Source organism: Mustela putorius, unplaced genomic scaffold (genome assembly GCF_011764305.1).
Source record: "Mustela putorius furo isolate JIRA1106 unplaced genomic scaffold, ASM1176430v1.1 tig00003909_pilon_pilon_pilon, whole genome shotgun sequence".
NCBI lineage: Eukaryota > Metazoa > Chordata > Mammalia > Carnivora > Mustelidae > Mustela > Mustela putorius.
This window is the reverse complement of record NW_025422057.1, coordinates 34,700,470-34,718,525: the sequence shown is the minus strand read 5'-3', so window position 1 is coordinate 34,718,525 and position 18,056 is coordinate 34,700,470. Positions and strand designations below refer to the sequence as shown.

The 18,056-nt window shown below is 37.3% G+C and overlaps 2 protein-coding genes across 3 annotated transcripts in view; one reads left to right on the top strand and one right to left on the bottom strand.

The window, feature by feature from the left end:
- FGFBP3 (fibroblast growth factor binding protein 3) overlaps window positions 1-18,056 on the bottom strand; it is a 132,473-nt gene that overhangs the window by 67,665 nt on the left and 46,752 nt on the right. The gene's annotated exons all lie outside the window — the stretch shown is intronic.
- Window positions 1-18,056, top strand: part of BTAF1 (B-TFIID TATA-box binding protein associated factor 1) — a 98,753-nt gene that overhangs the window by 53,537 nt on the left and 27,160 nt on the right. The window contains exons 16-24 of the mRNA XM_004749665.3: window positions 1,018-1,167; window positions 1,447-1,589; window positions 1,847-2,021; window positions 3,524-3,727; window positions 12,316-12,742; window positions 13,861-14,051; window positions 15,852-16,005; window positions 16,084-16,193; window positions 17,654-17,855. Coding sequence (XP_004749722.1) covers window positions 1,018-1,167; window positions 1,447-1,589; window positions 1,847-2,021; window positions 3,524-3,727; window positions 12,316-12,742; window positions 13,861-14,051; window positions 15,852-16,005; window positions 16,084-16,193; window positions 17,654-17,855 — 1,756 coding nt within the window. The remainder of the gene's footprint in view (window positions 1-1,017; window positions 1,168-1,446; window positions 1,590-1,846; window positions 2,022-3,523; window positions 3,728-12,315; window positions 12,743-13,860; window positions 14,052-15,851; window positions 16,006-16,083; window positions 16,194-17,653; window positions 17,856-18,056) is intronic.

Below are 18,056 nucleotides of genomic sequence, written 5' to 3'. Positions count from 1 at the left end.
ATACAGAAAATAAAATGAAAAAAAAAACTTTTTTTGTATCACTTATTTTGCTGTTTATCTGTATGGTTATTGATTCTGCAAGTATCTTTTGGGATTCATTGGTAATATATATAGAATCTGATTTTTGTGGTTTAGATTTATTTTTTCCCCTTAGCAAGATTGGTTGTATGTGTTAGAATCTTTAAAGAAGAGTAATTTGATATATTTAATAATGTTTATGGAGGGAGATGGTTGTTGTCACTGAGGCAGCTCATCTTTAATAGCCTTGGATTAACAGTGGTGTTATTTCTGTTTATTTTTAGTTACATTTATGTTTGGCATCAAGAAAGATACCTTATTAAGATCACAAATCAACAACTTTAAGTTGTTCTCTTTATTTATACTAGGATCTTACCACCTCTAACTTTAGCAGAGGTTATGTATTAGGAACTGTTATATCTTGAAGTGTGTGTGTGCGTGTATGTTTTTTTTTTTTTAACATTTATTTATTTGAGAGAGAGAGAAAGTATGAGTTGGGGGAGGGGAAGAGGGAGAGGACGACTCCCCGCTGAGCAGGGAGCCTAGCCTAGGGCTGGATCCCAGGACTGCAAGATCATGACCTGAGCCGAAACCAGATTCTTAACCGACAGAGCCACTCAGGTGCCCCCAAAGCATGTGTGTTGAATATAAGGCTGCATTAGTATCAAGCTTTATGATATATGCAGAGGATTTTAATGACTAGAATTTTGACAACTTTTATTGTTATGGGTATCTTATATTTTAAAATTAAGATTTTCACAAAATATTGAAGGAAATTCTTTCTATTCCTCTCTTTAAAACTTCCTTTTGTGTTTTTTAGTATACAGACCTATCAAGCAATATTTTAAAATGAGCCTTTATACTGACTTCTAAAATTCATCTATGTACTTTCCTTTTTCTTTTTTTTTTTGCAATTCAGTGTTCCTAAAAATAAGTATTAGGTCTTATTAACCCTCACTCGGAAAATGTCACTTTTCATGTTTCTCTTTCACTCTGTAGGTTTGGATGGAACTGTTGAGCAAAGCTTCAGTTCAGTATGTGGTAGCAGCTGCCTGTCCATGGATGGGAGCTTGGCTTTGCTTAATGATGCAGCCTTCTCATTTACCTATTGATTTAAATATGTTGCTAGAAGTAAAAGCCAGAGCCAAGGTAAGTGTAGAGGACATAATGTATTTATATGTTCAGCTCTAATTAATACGGTAACCATGTAAGAAATTTGTATCTTTATTTTATTTTAATTAATGTACAGAGAAATTATTTTATGAGGAACTTTACAAATACATAATAATTTTAATGTGTTAAAATTTTGTGAAAAGAACTATATTTTATTGGGAGAACAAATGAGAGTATTTTTGTATACAGAGGAGAATCGCCTATTAAATTTGATTATTAATTTTTACTTACTCTTTTCCCCCTCTTTCCCTCTAGGAAAAAACAGGTGGTAAGGTTCGCCAAGGCCAAAGCCAAACGAAAGAAGTCCTTCAGGAATACATTGCAGGTGCAGACACCATCATGGAAGACCCCTCCACTAGGGATTTTGTGGTTATGCGGGCCAGAATGATGGCAGCCAAGTGAGTATGCAAAAATTCAGAAGCTTTTTAACCAGAATCTTCTTCTGATGTGTTTATCAGTACTTCCTCCAGGACACTGGTTACAGAGTAAGAAGAAGTGTAAGAAAACAGTTTTCATTTTCTTAAAAGTTTGAAATGAGATTTCTGTCTTCTTATGAAGATAATATAGGAGTTAGGTCTTTTTTGGGAAAAGTTATAGCTTCAATAAGGGAAACTTTAAGTAATTTCTGTAGTAACTTCTTTTTTCTCCCTCATAGATTGTTAGGAGCACTTTGTTGCTGTATTTGTGATCCAGGTGTAAATGTGGTAACCCAAGAAATTAAACCAGCTGAATCCCTTGGCCAGTTGCTGCTCTTCCATTTGAACTCCAAATCTGCCTTACAGAGAATTAGCGTTGCTTTGGTAATCTGTGAATGGGCTGCTTTACAAAAGGTAAGATTTTGCCCCAAAGTAATGAAGACAAGTTAAACCAGTTTCCTTTAGCTGTTAGGATTATTTTCATTGTATTTTACAAACAGAAAAAATTTTTCTCTGTATAAAAATGCAACAGTTACAGAAAAGTATTCTAAATTATAATGTGAAACATAGTCTCTCTTCTACTTGCTTTTAACCTTAGACTTTTTTCTTATGACCCCTAATTTGGTACCTGAGACTACTATGACCATACGTAATGGATGTTTGCTCTTGAAACTACAGTCTGTTAAGAAATTTCCCTCCTAAAAACACATGTTTAGTGTGGAAACAACAACTCTAAAATTTTAGAGTAGTTTGGTCATTCATTCCTTTATATCTCATATGTTCCTGAAAACTATAAAAGGTAAGAGGCTTTGAATAATAGAGATCCATTTGTTTTGAGTAGTAGCAAGGGCAGAATTTTGGGTCACAGGAAGAATAAAACCTCCACATTTAAATGAAAATCTTCATGTGTTCAAATAAGCCATTTCCTACAGCCTCTTTACACCTTTAACTTCTAATAAGATGTGTGATTTTGTGTAAGACTGACTTCTGTAAATCAAAGAAACTTCCTGCTGGCTTTGTTTATTCCATTAACTGGAATTCTGGAAATTTAACTGTCTGCACTTGCTGTGAGAGTTTCTTGTTACTGCCTCTTAGCAGTTTGTCAAAGCTATAAGCTATGTCTAAAAGTAATTGAGCCATGCTTTGTTGCAACTGAGACCCCAGCTTTGCCTCTGGAAGGAAGCAAGGCTCATCTGTTTTTAGGCAGGACTCGGTGTGCTGGAGAGGCAGTGATGCTGTGTTTTTGTGCCTCTCAGACTCAGCAGCAAGTGTTGACAGTTCGGTTTCTGGACCCTCACAGAGCTTCTCTGGACTTACTCTGTGAAGCCCAGGCTGATCACCCAGATCCCACAGAACCCCTCTTGGCTCACCACTGAGGCCATTCCCCCTCTGGTTGGGGCAGGCAACAACCAGAGAGAGTGGGAAGGGTTAGTTAAATTTGGGGGCAGGTAAGTAGCTTTTAAATTATATATCCATTTCTACAGTATGGCATGTGAAGCTATGGGTTCAGCTGTTAAGAAATCTAATAATAAGTTTTCAAATAACATTTTTAATGCATGCTAAGTGTTCTTTTCTGACTGATTTCTTTTTACAGTTATAGATTTTTTAAAATATGTGCTATATGTATATAAACTTCATGTAAATTCAGAGTAAAGTAGGAGTAATTAGGTGCAAAATGTAATGGAATTGTAACAGTTCCATGTGCATGTTCTGGAGTCATTCATATTAAAATTTTAGAGTAGTTTGGGTGTGATACCTTTTCTCTGTGCAACTAACGATGTTGTTCTGGGAGGTAACAACACAGATTCAGAATGAATAGGAATTTAGAACGTTGTAGTTTGCAAGTGAAGATGTATATATCTCTAGAGTTATGTTTATATATTTGCCCTGAATGTTTTTTGTCTGTTACATTTTAGGAGTGTAAAGCTGTTACCCTAGCTGTGCAGCCACGTTTACTTGATATCCTTTCAGAACATTTGTATTACGATGAAATTGCCGTTCCATTCACGCGAATGCAGAATGAGTGTAAACAGCTTATTTCATCATTAGCTGATGCACATATTGAAGTTGGTAATAGAGTAAACAACAGTGTTTTTACAATAGATCAAGCTAATGACCTGGTGAGTAAAAAAAAATGACATTCTTAATTTTAGATTGAGCATGAAATAAAGATTAGAAATTTGTCATGTGAGCTAACCGCAGAAACACTAATTGGTTGAATCTGTCTGTGGCCTAATAGCCTGCCATCCATACTTTGTAGAAAAGTTATTTCATTGTATTGACTTTTTTTGAACTTTGGGGATGGGGAAGGAATTTTCTTTAAATCTCTGATTCTGACAAACCAGCATATCTCTATCAGAGAAAGCTGTTCCATTTTTGGGTCATTTCTCCGTTTTGCTTAAAACTGGTGGAGTAGAGGGGTGCCTAAGTGCCTCAGTCGGTTAAGGGTCCAACTCTTGGTTTCGGCTCAGGTCATGATCTCAGGGTCCTGAGGTCAGAGCTGCATCAGGCTCTGCACTCAGCATGTAGACTGCTTGACTCTTTCCCTCTCCCTCCTCCTCTGTCCACCCTCTGCTTGTGCATGGGCTCTTTCTCTCTCAAATAAATAAAAACCTTAAAAAACAAAACAAACTGTAGTAGTATAGAAAAGACTGCTTCTGTGTAAGTTCCTGAGTGATTCTCCTCACTTCTCTCAACTTAAAATAAAAATACTCCCAACGTAAAGAAAAGGTAAGAAGAGAATTACACAGTGAACATTCATATACTCACCAACTAGATTGCATAGTTAACATTTTAGTAAATTTGCTTTATCACATATATATGCAGCTATTTACTTACCAGCCATCAGTCCACCTTATTTATTTGATGCATTTCTAAGTAAGTTGCAGATATTGGTATACTTCAGCATGTATATATATCATTAACTAAAATTCAGTATTTGCATTTTGCTTTATTGTGAGGTGAAGTTTATTTACTATGAAGTACACAAATCTTAAACTATTTGATGAATTTCAACAAATGGGTATACCTATGAAACCCAAACCCCTATCAAGTTACAGATACACACACTTCAATTCCTGCCTATCGTGCTCTCAAGTTCTGATTTTTTCTCCACCATAGATTAGTTTTGCTGATTCTAGAATTTCATATAATTGGAATCCTACACTCTGTGCTGTTTGGTATAAGGGTTTTTTTCAGCATTATTATTATTATTTTTTAAGATTTTATTTATCCATTTGACAGAGAGAGATCACAAGCAGACAGAGAGGCAGGCAGAGAGGGAGATAGAGGGAAACAGGCTCCCTGCTGAGCAGAGAGCCCGATGCGGGCCTCGATCCCAGGACCCCGAGATCATGACCTGAGCCGAAGGCAGCAGCTTAACCCACTGAGCCACCCAGGCGCCCACAGCATGATGTTTTTAAAATTCATCCATGTTGTTATGTGTATTGGTGATTCATTATTTTTTTATTGCCTTTTCTTATCTCTAAATTGTGAAGGTATTCACTACATTTTCTTCTGAAGTTTTGCAGTATTAGCTTTTATATTTAGATTTGTCATCCATATTGAATTAATGTTTATAATGTGAAGTGCATGTTGAATTTTTAATTCATTTTTTATTTTAATTTATTTATTTTTTAAGATTTTATTTATTTATTTATTTGACAGACAGAGAGAGATCACAAGTAGGCAGAGAGGCAGGCAGAGAGAGGAAGGGAAGCAGGGTTCCCGCTGAGCAGAGAGCCCGATGCAGGGCTCGATCCCAGGACCCCGGGATCATGACCTGAGCCAAAGGCAGAGGCTTTAACCCACTGAGTCACCCAGCTGCCCCTTTAATTTATTTTTTAAAGGTTTTATTTATTTGAGAGGGAGAGAGAGACAGAAGGAGCAGGGGGTGGGCAGAGGGAGAGGGAGAAGCAGACTCCCTAGTGAGCCCAGAGCGCGACATTAGGCTCAATCCCAGGACTCCGAAATCATGACTGGAGTGGAAGGCTGATGATTAACTGATTGAGCTACCCTGGCAGGCCTCCTCCTGCCCCGCCTTTTTAAAAGATTTTATTTGAGACAGAGTGTGAGAGAGAGTGAGTGAGCCTGAGTGGGGGGAGGAGCAGAGGGAGAAGCAGGCTCCCTGCTGAGGCTGCAGGGAAGTGGGGGGCCACCCTGGTTGCTGAGGGTAGGCAGTCTGTCCTAGGACATTGCTAGGATCACGACCTGAGCCAAAGGCAGACATTTAACTGACTGAACCACCCTGGCACCCCTGCTTTTTAGTTTTGATATAGTCCCACTTGGTTTTTGGTGTTTTTTGTGGGGGGGTTTTTTGTTTGCTTGCTTGCTTTTGTATGGAAATGTTTTCTTTTTAAAGCTGTCAGGGGCACCTGGGTGTCTCCGTTGATTAAGTGTCCAGGTCTTGATTTCAGCTAAGGTCATGATCTCGGGTTCATGGGATCCAGCCCCATTTTGGTCTCTGTGCTCAGCACGAGTCTGCTTCTCCCTCTCCTCCTGCCCCTCCCCCTACTCGAGCACAGGCTAGTTCTCTCTCTCTTTAAAATTAAGAAAAGGGGCGCCTGGGTGGCTCAGTGGGTTAAGCCGCTGCCTTCGGCTTGGGTCATGATCTCAGGGTCCTGGGATCGAGTCCTGCATCGGGCTCTCTGCTCAGCAGGGAGCCTGCTTCCTCCTCCTCTCTCTCTGCCCGCCTCTCTGCCTACTTGTGATCTCTGTCTGTCAAATAAATAAATAAAATCTTTTAAAAAAAAATTTAAAAAAATAAAATTAAAAAAATAATTAAATATATAAATTAAAGCAAATCTATCAGATGACCCGTTCTTCAAGCTTTTCACTTTTCACTCTTATTCAAACCTTACTCTTTAGTGAAACTACTGTTTCATCAGCTTAATTAGTCCATGGTTTTGACCTGGCACATCAGAATCTCAGAAAGAAAGTATTGAGGGAAGGGCTATTTATTTTACTTTAAAGTTTTTATTTTATGCCTGCATACAAGAGTACATACTATAAGATTCCATTTATATGATGTTCTACAAAGGCAAAATTAACCTATAGAGATAGAAATTGGGAAACTGGTTGGTTTTTTTGTTTTTGTTTTTTAAGATTTTATTTGTTTGGGGCGCCTGGGTGGCTCAGTGGGTTGCGCCACTGCCTTCAGCTCGGGTCATGATCCCGGCGTCCTGGGATCGAGTCCTGAGTTGGGCTCTCTGCTCAGTGGGGGGCCTGCTTCCCTTCCTCTCTCTCTGCCTACTTGTGATCTCTCTGTCAAATGAACAAATAAAATCTTAAAGATTTTATTTGTTCATTTGACAGAGAGATCACAAGTAGGCAGAGAGACAGAGAGGAGGAAGCGGGCTCCCCGCCGAGCAGAGAGCTCAATGGGGGATTCCATCCCAGGACCCCGAGATCATGACCTGAGCCGAAGACAGAGGCTTAACCCACTGAGCCACTCAGGCTCCCCATTGGCATCTGGGAAACTGGTTGGTTCTTAATCAGATGGGGAAAGGTGTTGACTAAAAAGAGGCAGGACTTTCTGGGGAATTAAAATGTTCTGTATTTTGATGAGAGAGGTAGTTACGTGGGTGTATCAACAAACTTTACACTTTTGTTTTCTGTAAATTATGTGCAGATCATTCTATATAAATTATATCTGACCTAAAAGTACTGGTAAATAAAAATACTAGTCTTGGCTTACTTAAAAAAAGTTTTTGTTTTAATTTCAGTTAGTTAACACAGTGTTAACATTAGTTTTGGGTTTACAATGTAGTGATTCAGCTTTTTTTTTTTTTGTAAAGATTTTATTTGCAAGACGATGAGAGAGGGAATACAGGCAGGGGCTGTAGGAGAGGGAGTAAACTTCTCCTGCCAAGCAGGGAGCCTGATGCAGGGCTTAATCCTAGGACCCTGGGATCATGACCTGAGCCAAAGGCAGATGCTTAGCAACTGAGCCACCCAGGCACCCCATGATTCAGCAGTTCTGTACATCACCTGGTGTTCATCACAAGTGAACTCCTTAATCCCCATCACTTATTTCACCCACCTCCCTGCCCAGGAAGGGCAGTTTTATATTATTTCTTTTTTTTTTTTTTTTCCGGAAGGACAATTTTAAAATGTTAGTCTTAGTCTTGGCTTAGAGCCACTACTTCATTAATCTTTTCATTGACTCCCTATTTTTCTCTTATCTGTCAAAAGCAAGCATTTCCCTAAGATGTTTTTTTGTCACCATTCTCAAAATTTAGTTCTTACCCTTGTACTATGCTATCTTTCTCTTGATCTTTTGAAGTTCTTCTGTTAGGGATTTTTAGTTGGATAGCTCACTGTCACTTCAGCTTAGCATAACTAAAACTGAAATTTTTTTTTTAAGATTTTACTTATTTATTTGACAGAGAAACAGCAATAGAGGGAACACAAGCAGGGGGCGTGGGAAAAGGACGAGCAGGCTTCCTGCAGGGAGCCCGATGTGGGGCTCCATCCCAGTATCCTGGGATCATGACCTGAGCCAAAGGCAGATACTTAATGACTGAGCCACCCAGGTGCCCCAGAACTGGATTTTTTTTTTTTTAAAGATTTTATTTATTTTTTTGCCAGAGAGAGAGTGCGAGTGAGCACAGGCAGGCTGAGTGGCAGCAGAGGCAGAGGGAGAAGCAGGCTCCCCGCCAAGCAAGGAGCCCGATGTGGGACTCCATCCTAGGACACTAGGATCATGACCCGAGCCAAAGGCAGCTGCTTAACCAACTGAGCCACCCAGGCGTCCCGTGGAATTTTTTTTAACAGTAAAATGCCTTTTCCAGTTGCAAATCTTGCTACCATTTCCTTTCAGAAAGCCTCATATGTTTATCTTTTCTCTGATTTCATTGCCACAACCTGAGGACCTTAGTACTTTTATGACTAGGTCCTGAGTCATCTCTAAAGCTCCCCGTGATCTCTGGTCCATTTCATCTCCCCTGTTTTGCTAGGCTTGTAAAGTCCTTTAGTTCCACTCTGAAGGCATCCCTCTTCTACTTAAAAACATTATTTTTGTTTTCCTTGATTTTTTAGTTTTTTCTTTCTTTTCATACCTTCTCTAAATTCCTCATCTCTTTTCATTATTTCTCAAACTTTCGCCCTTTTAGCATAGTTCACATTTTTCTTACAGAAGTCTACCATGCTCACTCACCTCTTGTACCTCACTCGTTCTCAGTTCTGAGTCTGAGCTCCTGTTTTATTTGTCAGGAATTCCCTGCCCTCAACCCTCTCTGTGTTTATCCTAGATTCATCTCTTTAACATTCTTCCGTCTGCACCCTATACTCAGGCCATGATTAGCTGTTCTCAGTTCCCTAGACAGTGCCTCACTTTGCACTCACCACCTCACCCTCTTTGCCAAGATGTCCTTACAACTCTGGACTTAACCCATCCGTTAAGAACCATATCACAAGAGGCCACCTGAGTGGCTCACTTGGTTGAGCATCCAAGTCTCGGTTTCTGCTCAAGTTTGGGCTTGAGCTACTTTTCCCTCTCCTTCTGACCTCTCCCCCTGCTTGCGCTTGCACCCTCTCTCCCTCTCAAATAAATAATTAAAATCTTCAAGAAAAATAAAAATCACAAGTGCTGACTTCATCTTGCAAGCCTCCACTAATCTTACCCTCTGAAAAAAGTTAAGCAACACATGTGTCCCACAGTAACTTGCATTTATCTCAGTTATATGTTGCATTCTCTTTACTTATACATCTTTCTCCTTTATTAGTCTCTGCATTTTTTGAGTGTGTGAAGACATTGGGTCTTACTCATCTTTTAGTATTTTTCAGTAGATACTTGTTGAATGAGTGAATGAATTAATGAATATGGGGTTATTGGAAAGCTTTTCCATAGCTTAGAATCATTGAAAATTGACAGAATCTTAGTATATTTAGGACAGCATTTTCTTTTTTTCTTTTTTAATTTTTTTATTTTTTTAAGATTTTATTTATTTATTTGACAGAGAGAGATCACAAGTAGACGGAGAGGCAGGCAGAGAGAGAGATAGAGGGAAGCAGGCTCCCTGCTGAGCAGAGAGCCCGATGGGGGACTCGATCCCAGGACCCTGAGATCATGACCTGAGCCACTCAGGCACCCAAGCATTTTCAAACTTTAAGCAGTGAAATCTTGTTTCCAATAAATCTTAGGCAGAACGCAAATAAATAAAATGAAGTAGAAAGTATAAGCTATATTGATTGTGTTTCTTTGTAGTGAGCAAATGGACTAGGTCAAAGCAGATATAGCTCAACTTAAAGAGTTTTGTATTTTATAAGCATAAAAGGAGCTCTTGATGGTGTGCCTGTTTTGTTTTTCATAATAAGAGGACAGTATTATCAGTCTTGTTCATAATAAAATTATTTGTAAGTCTGAAAAATTAATTCTCCATTAAAATTTATAAATTAAAAAAATAAATTAAAATTTTTTTAAAAACTAAAAATTTAATTAAAAAAATTAGAATAAATTAAATTTAAAATTTTAATTCTCCATTAAAAAAATTCTTTAATGTTACAGGCTTCTCTAATATTTATCAGACTGGATCTATTTATAGAGCCTCTGTAAGATTACAGTTACCTATCAAACAAGAAGACTATTTTTGTTATGTAAGCCGTTACACAGTCTTTAGATGTTAATTTAAAAAACATGCTCACACAAAAACTTGTACATGAATCTTCATAGAATCATCATTCAGTATAGTAGCTAAGGGGTGGAAATGTTTTTCAACTAATGAATGGATAAATACAATATAGTGTGGGATATTATTTGGCAAGCAAAGGGAAAGAAATACCACATTCAGGATGCCTGGCTGGCTCAGTTGGTTTAGCATCTGCCTTTGCCTCTGGTCATGATCCCAGGATCCTGGGATAGAGTCCCATGTTGGGCTCCTTGCTCAACAGGGAGCCTGCTTCCTCGCTGGACACTCCCCCTGCATGTGCACTCACTCTCTCTCACTCTGACAAATAAAATCTTAAAAAAAAAAAAAACTATAAAAAGGGAAATCTCACATTCATCTCTACAACACTGATGAACCTTGAAAGCATACTAAGTGAAAGGAACCAGTCACAAGAGATTCACACACTGTATTAGTCCATTCATATGAAATGTCCAGAATAGGCAAATCTATAAATTATAGATAGAAAATATATAAGTGGTTGCATAGGGCTGGAAAGAAATGAGGAATGGTTGCTAATCACGTATGAATTTTATATTGGGGATGATGAAAATGTTCTAAAATTGTGATGTGCAACTCTGTGTAGAATAAAAATCGTTGGAAAAAAATCGTTGAATTATACACGTTAAGTGGGTGTATTGTATGTTAAGTATATCTCAAATTTTTAAAGATGTATTGAACAGTCATTTAATGTGGCTTGTAAAGTAGTCTGATATCACAAGGTTATAGCTTTAGGCAACTCTTGGTGAGTAAAACATTCATGACTGTTGCACTAGTTTCTTTCCCTTTTTTTATGTATTCCCCCAAGCCCCCGGCATTTTCACGAGAAGGGAGGTCAAAGAAAGAATGAAAATAATGCAGTTAATACTTAGCCACTTACCGATAGCTGGCCCAAAAGTTTTTTATTTTTATTTTTTTATTTTTTAAGATTTTATTTATTTATTTGACAGAGATCACAAGTAGGCAGAGAGGCAGGCAGAGAGAGAGGGGGAAGCCGGCTCCCTGCTGAGCAGAGAGCCAGATGTGGGGCTCTATCCCAGGACTCTGAGATCATGACCTGAGCCGAATCACCCAGGCGCCCCTGGCCCAAAAGTTTTTAAATTGAGAAGAGTATTTTTCCGTGAAAGGAAGTTGGTGAGATTTGGTATTTCTTTTTTTTTTTTTTTTTTAAAGATTTTATTTATTTATTTGACAGAGAGAGATCACAAGTAGGCAGAGAGGCAGGCAGAGAGAGAGAGAAGGAAGCAAGCTCCCTGCTGAGCAGAGAGCCTGATGCGGGACTTGATCCCAGGACCCTGAGATCATGACCTGAGCTGAAGGCAGAGGCTTAACCCACTGAGCCACCCAGGCGCCCCAGATTTGCTATTTCTTAATTTAGTTTATATTTGCTGATAGATTTCTCATTTCACCAAACTACTGTGTTGGCATTCTGTGTAATTTTCTATTAAACTTATTAGATATATTTAAAGGATAGGTAATTTTGTTAATTTCCGTAGAGAGAGAGAGAGCGCGAAAAAGAGAGAGAGAGTGTGTGTGTAGTTGACACACCAGTGTTACATTAGTTTCAGGTATATGACGTAGTATAGGCTATGTAGTCAGTGGTATTGTGGTGGTGGTACATGAACACTTATAGAATATGGTGTTATTGTTAAGTCAGATTAAAGTTTAAACTTGGGAGATTTTATTTTATTTTTTATTTTTTTAAGATTCTATTTATTTATTGGACAGAGAGAGATCACAAGTAGGCAGAGAGGCAGGCAAATATAGAGGGGGAAGCAGGTTCCCCGCTGAGCAGAGAGCCTGATGTGGGACTCAGTCCCAGGACCCTGAGATCATGACCTGAGCCAAAGGCAGAAGTTTAACCCACTGAGCCACCCAGGAGTCCCTAAACTTGGGAGATTTTAGACATTTAGTTTACTGAATACCAAAATAATACTGGATATTGTGGAACTTAAAATTGAAACAAAGCTTTATGTTGCCCTTTAGTTTACAGACTATTTAGGATTGATGTCATTAATGATTTTTAATTTCTCTTTTTTTAATAGGTCACTGCTGTTTTTAATGAAGTCACATCATCTTTTGATTTAAATCCTCAAGTGTTACAGCAGTTAGATAGTAAACGACAGCAGGTCCACATGACAGTTACAGAGACCAACCAGGAGTGGCAAGTGCTGCAGTTGAGAGTGCATACTTTTGCTGCATGTGCAGTTGTGAGTTTGCAGCAGCTTCCAGAGAAATTAAATCCTGTCATAAAGCCATTAATGGAGACAATTAAAAAAGAAGAGAATACACTAGTACAAAACTATGCAGCTCAGTGCATAGCAAAACTACTTCAGCAGTGTACAACAAGGACACCCTGCCCCAATTCAAAAATTATTAAAAACCTTTGTAGCTCACTTTGTGTGGACCCATATCTAACTCCTTGTGTCACATGTCCAGTACCGACACAAAGTGGCCAGGACAATTCTAAAGGTATATATCTAAACCTACATTTGGGGTAGAGAACCATTTAAATTTGTTTTCATTTACTGTAGGTATCATTTAAGCACAAATCCAGTTTATGTTGGAGTTTTTTCCCATTTTGCATTTCCTGGTAATCAAGTAACAACCCTCTAAACTCAAACCACTCCTAGAAGACCTAAAAGACTTGATATTTCTTATGACTGAAATCTGTGAGATAGGTTTAACCCTACCCTCTCTTTCCAGACCATTATTATAAGAGTTTACTGTTTATGGGACTAGAAAACTTAATTGTATCAAATGTTGAATAAAAATTTCTTCATATAAAACTCTGTTTCTCTAATTTAGTGCATGTCTTATAAGTGAACTCTGTTACCTTTAGCAAATAATGTGTAGCCATTCTGGGGGGAAGATGTGTAGCCATTCTGATTTCATCTGGAAAACAAGAATTGCTCTCTGCAGGCTAGTATCAAGGACCAGTGTTTTTTTACATGCCTTAATCCTATGTGATTTATTTTTTGTTTGTTTATAAGATTTTGGAAAAGCAAATTACTCAAAATGTAATAGATTTACAAGTTTGGTGCAGTGTAGGTCATAACAAAATGTGAACAAACTGGAAGAGAGGGTGGCATTTTGAATATCCTCATCTTAAAACTATAATAGGGTAACAATCTCCCTCCCTTCCCCCCTCCAACCCCTAGTATTATTTGAGCCAGTAATATTTTGCACAGTGGCCAATGTTTCTGAATTTATGGTGACTGTGGACATTTCTTTAGAACTTGCTTGCAGTGTTTTTTGTTTCTTTTTATGCCTAGAAGCAGTCATTTATTTTTTAAAAATTAACATACTTTAACTGAAGGCTCAAAATAATTTTTGCATGTCATATTTCTTATTAACATGATTTTATAATTTTATATTAAGTATGGTCCTATGCAAATATCAAAACATTTAATGTTGTAAATTATTGACTGTTTTATTATTATCTCATTGACTAAAGAAAATGTCATCTGCTTATAAAAATTGAGGTTTAAAGACATAGTTTTAAAAATATGTTTTATCTCTTTCAGAGCAGGAAGCATTTGGTCACCTCTATTATGCTTAAAAAGTTATTTAATTTTTTTTCCTTTTAGGATCCAACTCTGAAAAAGATGGGATGCACCATACAGTCACCAAACACAGAGGTATAATTACACTCTACAGGCACCAGAAAGCTGCTTTTGCTATCACAAGTAGGCGAGGTCCTACCCCCAAAGCAGTAAAAGCTCAAATAGCAGATCTTCCTACAGGAAGTAGTGGAAATATCCTTGTTGAACTTGATGAGGTAAATAGTTGTTTTGGGTTTTTCTGATGACTATACTTTTTAAACAGATATGTTATAGGTTGAGAGCTAAATTGTCATATGAGCATTCATTATTATATTTTTAAGTGATAGAACTGGAATTAACCTTTTGTAGTAATTCCACAACATGATCCAGAAAGACTGCAAACTTCTAGTGCCAGATAATTATCACCTGCTTGACTTTTGGTCAGCCTGCAATTTATTAAATGTGTGATATGAGGGATCTAAATTTATTTTTCCATATGAATAGCTAGTTATTCCACTGATGAATCCTTTCCTGCATGGTTTATAATGGCACCTCTGTTATATATCATGTTTTATATATGTGAGTATCTATTGGGCTTTCTTTTCTGTTTCATTGGTGTAGTTGTTTACAGCACAGTCTTCTTTAAGGACAATTAAAAAGTGGTTTTTGAAATGTTTATAGTCACAGTATTAATGGTAGAATGATGCTCTAGGTATCTCCTTTGGTTGGCATGATCCCGGGATCCTGGGATTGAGTCCCACATCGGGCTCCTCCTGCTTTGTGAAGAGCCTGCTTCTCCCTCTACTTCTGCCTGCTACTCCCCTTCTTGTGCTCTCTCTGTGTCAAATAAAATCTTTAACAAAAACAAACAAAAAACTTAGTTCCGCAATAAACTACCAGTGCTAAAAGACATGTGTCTAATATATTTCTGTAAAATATATTTTAGGTTTCTTTTTAATTTTTTTTTAAAGATTTTATTTATTTTTCAGAGAGAGAGGTCATAAGTAGGCAGAGAGGCAGGCAGAGAGAGAGAGCCCAACGCAGGCCTCAATCCTAAGAACCTGAGATCATGGCTTGAGCTGAAAGCAGAGGCTTAACCCACTGAGCCATCCAGGCGCCCTAGGTTTCTTTTTTAAATAAGAAATCTTAGGGCACCTGGGTGGCTCAGTGGATTAAGCCGCTGCCTTCGGCTCAGGTCATGATCTCAGGGTCCTGGGATCGAGTTTCGCGTCGGGCTCTCTGCTCGGCGGGGAGCTTGCTTCCCTCTCTCTCTCTCTCTGGCTGCCTCTCTGTCTACTTGTGATTTCTCTCTGTCAAATAAATAAATCTTTAAAAAAATAAAAAATAAAAAATAAAAAAAATAAAAATAAAAATAAATAAGAAATCTTACCTTCTTACCTGTGTTTCTTTCAAAATATTCTGTATATATCTTTTTCACTGATTCTAATCTTACCATAATAATTTTAATTAAAAAATTTACTGTGATTTTGGTATTTATATCTCTATGGTTTATATAGTTCTTCCTTAAAAAATAATTGTAAAAATATATGCATCTTTCTGGGGGGATAGTTTTTTTGTATTAGGATGAAATTATTGCCAAGTAAGAGCATATTAATCTTATTATTAGATTCAACAGATGCTTTTATTATATCCTTTAAGTGAATATAAATATAAGGACAGTTTATTTTATCTCCTTCTCCTTGGCTGGTAAGTTTTCTTTGGGGCAGGGAGCAAGGGAAAAAATTGTCACTTAGGACTGTCTCCAGAAACTGCATATTCTTCTTCTCCTTATTTTTCAGCTCCAAAGGAGTATTTTACTTTGGATGGGAAAATCTAGTTTGGGGTTTTATGCAAATGTAAATTTAATTATTGAAAGACATTTGTAGTGATAAATACGTTTATAATTGCTTAATTGGTGAATGGTAACACCATGAGTTCTTAGATGATGACTTTTAAATTCTCTTAATAAAATTTCAAACCCATTATGCTTTTTTTTTTTTTTTCAAACTCTCTTATCAGCTAATATTTCATTTTAGGCCCAGAAGCCGTACCTGGTACAGCGAAGAGGAGCTGAATTTGCCTTGACAACCATAGTGAAGCATTTTGGTGGTGAAATGGCAGTGAAGTTGCCTCATCTCTGGGATGCTATGGTTGGTCCATTGAGGAATACAATCGACATAAGTAATTTTGGTGTGTACATATTTCTGTGTTGGACTTTAAAATATTATTTGCAAGGTGATACACACTTAAATCAATATATCTTAATAGATGGAAAGTCCCTCTTGGAAAAGGGAGATGGTCCTGCCCAAGAACTGGTGAATTCTCTGCAAGTTTTTGAAACAGCAGCAGCTTCAATGGATTCTGAACTTCATCCCTTGGTAACTAACTAATGCAAGTGTAATTTTCTTCTAATAAAACAAGTGGTTTTATTAAAAAGTCTTAAGGCTTAAAATGTGTAACTTTGATGTCATCCCTAGCAATTGCATTGTCTTTTACGTGGTATAACTAGATTCCTTCTTTATTGACAGCACATTTCTTGTGGGCTTTGAGGCAGAGTTTGGTGCATGAATGTTAGAAAACTTACTCTTGGGAGCTTAGAATATGGAGCAGTGGGGACAGGGCTCTGATACAGAAGTCTGGTATAAACAAAAAGTTACAGCCCTATTAATTTATGCCATATTTAGTAATATAGCTCCAAGAAAGGAAGAACACAGGTAATAAAACTTCTTCCTAAGATAAGTGTAAAGGTAGAGGAAGTTACCTGAGTTGAAGCTGTTCAATGGCAAAGAACATTGGTTTGTGTTTTTTGAGTATTAAAATAAATATTTCTTTTTAAAAAATTGTGACAGAGGAGAAAAACAGACTAGAGAATTAAATATCTGGGTTTTCCATAGAAGGAAGCAGTATTCTTTCCATATAACTGTAGTAGGAACTCTGCAATTTACAGTGCTGTTAAGTGTGCTAGCTCCAATTCCCTATTCATATCTAACAGAAAGGAGTGAATCTAGGAAAAAGAAGAACAAACCTTTTCTGTTTATATTATATAGAGTAATGAAGTTATATCTTTCTACTTGTTAAATTTTGCTGATTTATCATTAGTAGAGAAGGGCAGAATCCATCTGTATGCTCTCACCCTTCTATGATCAGCTTAACATTCATCTGAGGTGTAAGGCTAGTCTGTTCACCATTAAGATTAATCCTGGTATTCCATGCAGCAGGCATTTATTAATGAGATATATCATGCTTTTGTGATTATAATGCCTGAGGTAAGCCAGGAAGCTGAAGTGGGAAATACCTACCAAAGGATGGTACCTAGAACAAATTAGGATCACTTAACCCAGTGAGTAAAAAGTATGTATCTAGGGGTGCCAGGTTGACTCAGTTAGTTGAGTATGTGACTCTTGATTGGGGTCATGAGTTCAAGCCCCACATTGGGCATAGAGCTTACTTGAAAAAAACAAAAACAAAAAAAAGCATATGTACCTAAACCTAGCCCAGAGCTACCAAATTGGGAAGGGACTGGTGATCACGTGTGGTGTCATTTCTCCAATGTCAGGGGAATTTAAAGGTACCTATTTTGTGCACCCTGATACCTTAAGAGAAAAGAAACAGAGGAGAAGTGATGTACCTTTTTGTTTAAAGAGTTTCAGTACCTTAGATTGGATTTAGATTAATTTTTTATTGAGGATGTTTTGACAATAATGTTTGAGGAGCTATTGGAGATATTCTTGGATTTGTCATTTAGAATATTAAGAACCTCTGAGTATGGGCTGTAGTAGTTATATTTTAAACAGTAGATCCCCTAATATTCTGATTGTCTTAAACTTTTTGTTTTTAGTTGGTACAGCATTTGACCCATCTTTATACGTGCCTTCAGTATCCCAGCACTGCAGTGAGGCACATGGCTGCTCGTTGTGTAGGCGTCATGAGCAAAATAGCTACCATGGAAACAATGAATATTTTTTTGGAGAAGGTTCTTCCATGGCTAGGAGCAATTGACGATAATATCAAACAAGAGGGTGCAATTGAAGCACTTGCATGTATCCTTTTTTATTTTTAAAACTTTAGAAATTGTATTCATTTTACGTAAGGTTGGCTCTAGTAAAATTCATTAATTCATTTAAATGTTCATAAATAACCTGTCTTGTTCCAAAAAGAAAAATACTCTATTTTATTTTGAAGTATCTTTATATTACATTATAAATACATTGCAAATATATTTACATTTTATTTTGAAAATT